Source organism: Echinops telfairi, unplaced genomic scaffold (assembly GCF_000313985.2).
Source record: "Echinops telfairi isolate 266 unplaced genomic scaffold, ASM31398v2 ScPeMD7_7412;HRSCAF=8450, whole genome shotgun sequence".
Lineage (NCBI taxonomy): Eukaryota > Metazoa > Chordata > Mammalia > Afrosoricida > Tenrecidae > Echinops > Echinops telfairi.
The window spans coordinates 14,416,308-14,422,608 of NW_022111312.1; the positions used below are offsets into that span (position 1 = coordinate 14,416,308).

The 6,301-nt window shown below is 62.3% G+C and overlaps 1 protein-coding gene across 1 annotated transcript in view; it reads right to left on the reverse strand.

The window, feature by feature from the left end:
• The window catches only part of NCOR2 (nuclear receptor corepressor 2), a 99,355-nt gene that overhangs the window by 22,330 nt on the left and 70,724 nt on the right, over positions 1 to 6,301 (reverse strand). Inside the window, exon 17 of the mRNA XM_045296729.1 lies at positions 3,811 to 3,953. Within this exon, the coding sequence (XP_045152664.1) occupies positions 3,811 to 3,953 (143 nt within the window). The remainder of the gene's footprint in view (positions 1 to 3,810; positions 3,954 to 6,301) is intronic.

Genomic DNA, 6,301 nt, shown 5'->3' on the forward strand with positions numbered 1-6,301 from the left:
ATCTGTCCCCAGGGGCCACCCTGCCAGCTCCTTCAGCAAGAAGGGGAGGGTGCACGGATGCCCAGGACGAGGGTCCTCTCCCTCTGCGGGGGGTGTAAGGATCAGGCAGACAGCAGGGCACTAGCCGGCCACCCTGGCTGACGCAGAGGCCCCGCAGGCGGGAATTGAGGGCCGAGTGACAGGGAGGCACGGAAAGGCATGTCACACGCACCCGCCAGCCATTCACATACAAGGTGCCTCCCACTCGTCTGCAGTGTGTCCCCAGCAGAGGGCCATAGGATGGCAGGGACCCCGCCTCGGCCCGAGGCCCAGAGCATGGCTGACGGTGTCAGGGGACCGAACCGGGAGTCCCCTTCAGCCTGAGATCTCAAGGTGAGGGAGGTTCCCACTCAAACAGCAGATGGGACAGGAGGGTCCCGAAGCAGGAAGGGAACCCCACAGGTCTCCCCACTGCCCTCAGGAGGACCTCATTCCCGGGCAATGGGGATCCTGGAAGTCACACAACACCCCGCACCCCATGCTCCCAGAACACCCCCCCCCCCCACGCAGCTGAGTGGCTTCTGTGGGTGCGGCCGAGGGATCTCCTTCTTCCCTAATCTATTTTTAGCCGTCAGGCTGGGGCAGCAGGTGAACCCTTGGGGGCTCCTAGGGCTTGGAAGCCGTCCCTAGAGCAAGGCCTTTCCGGAGTGCAGAAGCTTCCTGAGATGCAAGACCACCACAGCCCAGCGGGCCCACCCACAGGTCTTGAGAATCTGAGCAAACCTCCCCCAGGCACTGGGACCCAGAGAAGCTGCGCTCCAAGGCCAAAGCAGGCCCAGGGCAGCCCCACCACCTGCAGGGAAGCAGCCCTAGTGGCACAGGCGTAGAGCACCGGGCTGCCATCCAAGAGGTCGGTGGTTCGGGCCCTTAAAGGTTTCGGGGGGTGGGGGGGGTGTTCTGGCTGCTCCTCCAGCATGACACACGGGTGAACACGCTGCACAAGACCTCTTTAAACGTGTCAAAAACAATGCACAGTAAAGCCACATTGCCTCACCCAAGCTTTGGTGTGTCCAAGCCTTCCTGTGCACGTGAGAGTGGGACAGTGGGTCAGAGAGATGGACGAACTGGCCCCCCTGAATCAGTGCTGGCCGAGTCTGCTGAGCACACTATGGCCCACCCAGAACGGATACATCTGTCCTGGAAGACGTCCACTAGGGAGCACCTTAGAGGAGAGGGCAGTGGAATTGACATTCCATGTCAGCAGGAGACCAGTCCTGGGAGGAGGACGTGGAGCAGAGGGCCAACCTCCCTACAATCAGCCCCTGACCCCAGGGTCTTCCCCACCCGCCCTCTCCATCCACTCACTGGAATACTCTGGGCCGGGGGCTGGACCCTTTTCTAGTGAGCTTCGGTTCCTCATGCTCAGCAACTCAGGGGCCCCAGACAGGGGCCCCAGGCCTGGTGCCCGGTCCCCCGGTTGCTCCTCAGCTCAGAGACCACCCTGGGCCAGCAGGAAGGGCCTTCCCTCAGGACGCATGAGCTGTGCCCTGACTCACAGTCACACAGACAGCTCACCGTGAGCACACACAGTGGAGTCGCCCACGCCCGGCCAGGGCCTGAGGGGCAGGCGTACAGGATGCCTGACACACATAGACCCACTTGCTGCCTCACACACAACCCATGAGAGGCGGTCTTTGCTGTAACCTTGTTTTACAGAGCAGAAAACAGAGGCACAGATCATGCCTGGGAATGAAGCCTCAGTCTTAGAGTACACACACACACACACACACACCCCACCCCACCCCCCAACCTGTGGTCACTCACTGACTCAGCAGCCCAGGGCACAGGCTGCCATGGGAACGTCACCACCCTCATGCATCTCCTCCTTCCTGAAACCTTGCAACGTGCTTCACCTGCCCGGCTCACTCTGTCCCACTGCAGCCTGGGGACAAGTCCCTCCACAGCACTAGGCCGGGAGATAGCGGAGCCTGGGATTGACCCCCACAGGACATGGCTGCTGCCTCGGCACCTCAGGTGCCCATGCCGGAGAACAGGACAGTTGTTCCAAGTGATGACAGGGGCGGCAACAATCACAGAGGCACTGTGTGAGCAGCACAGGACCGGGCTGCTATGGGCGGGCCAACGCAGTGCTGGTCATCGCCCCAATGGCAATACGCACAGGGGTACTGTAGCAGACACAGCAGCAGAGGAAAAAGCACAGAGCAGAGTGGTCCTACACGCAGTTGCCACAGTAACTGAGGGACTGGTAATAGATGCAGTGATACTGACAGGTGAAATGGTAGCAGATGTAGCAGCACTACTGTAGTAATCGTAATTGATACTGTAGCAGTAGTATTAAATGTAACAGAACTGGCCTGAGAGTTTCTGAGCCCATAACCGTTTATGGGAACAGAAGCCTCCTCTTTCTCCTGTGAAGTGGCTGCTAGTTTTGAACTGCTGACCTTGTGTTGAGCAGCCCAACATGTAAGCAACTGGGTCTCCAGCGGCAGATGTGTGAACAGTAGGGGCACCTACAGGAGATGGAGAGAAGACACGACGCAGGCGTGGGGGTACAGATGCAGGGACAGCACGTGTGATAAACACCTAGCAGGAGCAGCAGCTGAGAGCGTAGACGGAAGGAGGAGCAGGAGGAACCGCAGCTGCGGCTGGCAGAGCAGTGGCCATGCGAACAGCAGAGGACCACTGACCAGCAGTGGAAGCAGCAGCGGCCGGGGCAGCCAGCCTCACCCTCCTTCTCCACTAGGCGCAGCGGGGGTCCCATTAGCTCAATGAACCCTCACAAGTGCCCCTGTATCCAGTGTGGTCATTCCTCCACTTTGGAGGTGAGGAAACTCAGATGAGCAGCTGCAGCCAAGGCCACAGGTGCTGGGTCACCAGCCCGAGCGCGAGGGATGCTGTCGGTTATGCACGGGAAGCATGGCCAAGGGGTGAGCTCTGGAGCAGGAACTCAGGCTGCTTCCATCCCAGACACTGACTCTGGAGCCCAGGGACTGGGAGGAGCAGGGAAGAGGGAGGCCTGGTCTGAAGGGCTCTGAGGCCCAGCGTTAGCCCGTTCCCAATTGGGTGAGCTGTTAGCTCGACCTTCCCCCTGAGCAGCTCCTCAAGGTGCAGCCTGGAGGGGCCCAACAGGAGTTTAAGATGGAGGGGGCCTCTCCACTGGGCAGCTTGGAGCCCGGGCAGCAGCAGAACCTGGGCATGAGTAGGCACCACTGGAGCCTGCGGATGCCAGGCAGAGTCCCAGGGGCCCCACGTGAGTGGAAGCGGCAGAGCTGCTGGGACTGGGGAGTGTGCCCTGGGCACACTGTCGGGTGAAGCTGCTGGGGTGTGAGGTGTGGGGGTGCTTAATGCTCAGTGGGTGCTGCGTGGAGGGCCAACCTGCAGGGATGCCCAGGGCAGTGGCCACCCGGGGATCCCAGGAGATGGCAGCCTGCAGTGAGGGCCTCGGCTCTAGGACGCATGGCCATGAGCACCAGGCAGGGCCTCCGTTCTGATGGCTGCAACAGTCCCAGTCACCATGAGTGTGCCCAAAACAGCAGGGGGGCGGGCCGGGAACAAGCCAGTCCTGGAGCACCTCTCAACAGTGGGCCCAGAGCCGTGAGGTCGCACGGGAAGGGAGAGGGAGCCAGTGGCCATCTGCCTCTTCCGACATGCTGACAGCTGAGGTCCTGGTTGAGTTGGCAGAGGCTCGCTCTGAGGCTCCGCCCCCAGTGCAGGAGAGTGCTAAGGCCCCCTCCTCCCCACAGGATGTCCACAGCACCCCAGGCCCAAGCACTGGGGGCTGACTGCACGGGGCCGTGCATGCGCACTCACCATCTTCAGCTTGTGCTGCTGCAGGATGTCGTCCAGGTTCTGCCTCTTCTTGTAGTTGAAGTAGAAGTTCTTACACTGGGACACGGTCTTGGAGCCCACCATGCGGGCGATAGCCGACCAGTTCCGCCCGTGCTCCAGGAGACCTGGGGGGGGAGGGGAGGGGGCGTGAGGCAAGGGCTCCAGAAGAGACACGGAGGGCACCCAGGGGCCTTTGGGCTCAAAGCCGTTTCTTGAGACCCTGTGTTCCAGGCTGGGCCCATACATGAGCATGACACCCCACATCCCACCCCCAGCCAGCACCCCACATCGAGGGTCCCAGGACACAGGCCCTGCCTGGCTCCCTCTCTGCCTGCCCTGGCTGACACATGCTCACAGCTGTAGACCAAGCCTCGGGAGGGAGACAGGACTGTTTACCCGCTGAGGATGGAAGGAGCTTGATAGGGAGAGGAGCTAGAAGTTGGCATCCAGGGTACAGAGTTCCAGAGCACCCACGGGCTGGGGTGGGCCTGTTCCCCAGTCACTCCATCTTTAGAGGTTCCCTGGGCCTATCATCACACCAGAACTACCCAGAGGACCCACCATCCTGGTGCAGAAAACGTATCCCCCCCCTCCCCAATCCCTATCAGCTCATCTCAGAGCTGCACTGCTGAGTCCCCAACCCCCCACCCAGAATTCCATTTTCAAAACTGCAACTCCAGGCTCAGTGTGTGTGGTGGGTGGGGGGAAAGGGGGAGGTCTCAGCCCTTCTACCCAAGCACACATGCACTCGGATGCACCGTACATGAGCTCGCTCACACAGCAGCATAGTCCTACACCAACCGCGCATACCCACACATGGAATAGGCCTCAGCACAGTGACCTTGTCTGGCCGAGGGTCCAGGCAGGTGCACTGGGGGAGGGGGCACACAGACAGTAGCATCCATGGATTCAGGTGCTGAGGGGGAGGGGCTCTGAGCAGTAGAGCGTGGACAGGTCTCCCCAGAGGCTGTTTCGGACTGTTTCCTTGCTGGATTGGGGAGTGGGCAGGAGGGAAGGGGAGCAGGCACCCTGTGAGCAGGGCAGGCTGCACCCTGGCGTGTCCATTCATTCACTCCCTGCATCCACCCATCCACCCTCCACAGGTCTGCCGGCAGCTGGCTGTGCACGAGGCTTGGAACAAAAACAGCAGCAGCAATAACATCAACAAGCCACCACGTCATAGCAAGTGACAGAGTTTTCAGACAGGGCCCCTGCAAAGACACAGCTCCGTGTCAACCTCGCTGCCAGGGCTCGGAACACTCCCATCTCCAAGGCGGGGGAGGGGGCCGAGTGGGTAGGTGCCAGCCTGCCCACCCTCCACCCTGGCAGTGGACTATGAGGCCTATGGTGCCCAGGGCCACATGGCTCGGTGACCTGCTCCTCTGGGTCCTTCAAGGACAGGGAGGGAACAGCAAGAGACCGCATGTAACCCAGCCCCCGACCTTTCCTGCTGCAGCGCCAGCAGCAGCTGCCACCTGCAGGGAGCCGGGCCACCCTGGAGGACAGGACAACCATGAGAGTTTATTTATATTTTCCTGGCCGGAGAGGGGGTGTTCTCCCATCTGGGGTGGCCCGTCCCACGGGAGGGTGACATTTCTAAACTACACAAACAAATAAGGAAGTGGTTGGGGGGGTGGGGGTGGCGGCACGGTCATTAACTCCCTTGAGGGAGCAGCTGGACTGACGGGTGGTGGTGGTCATACAGCCCTTCCTCAAACTGGGGGCCAGCCCTGCCTGCCCAGAAGGGCTCCAGGCAGCAGGCTAACCTCCCATGTCCTCTGAGCTTGAGTTTCCTCAAATTCGGTGATGGGCTGGCTGGAGTGGGTGGTTGAAGGGGGCTTTCTTTCCCCCCTGGACCCTGGGTTGGGGGGCCCCAATATTAAAGCCTGTAGGGGCCCTGAGCTCCCCACAGCACCTAAGCAGCCAGACCTGGAGGGGACACCCCAAATGCGGTACGGGAGCCCCCCCGCCCCCCAACCCGCTCAGCAGGGCAGACGAGCCCCCTCCTGCCGGGGTCCTTCCCATACTGGCAGGCAGCCTGCGAGCTGCGCCCGCCCCCTGGCGCCAGGGCCCCTCCCCGGCACTCACATCCTCTCATGCGCGTCTCCCCCTCGGCCAAGTTTTCCGGAAACATACGGCTGGAGGCCGCTCCCGGAGCGGCGGGAGGCGCGGACGAGCGGCTCTGCCTGGCGCTGGCGGGCTTCTGCGGCTCGGTGGGCGGGCGGGGGAGCAGCTGCGAGTGCGTGGCCACCCCTGGCGCCGGCCCCTCCGCAGCCGCGCACGCTGTGCCCTCCCGGACAGGAGGGGGGCGCTCGTGCCAGGCGTCACAAGGGCCCGAGGCGCCCACGAACCGCGCGGAGACCCGGCGAAGGGTGCTGGCTGGCAGCCCAGACCCCGCTGCCCGGCAGCAGTGCCCACCGCAGCCGCGTCCCGCTCTCCGCTGCGCCCAGTGCGCGGCGGCACGAAAGTGACC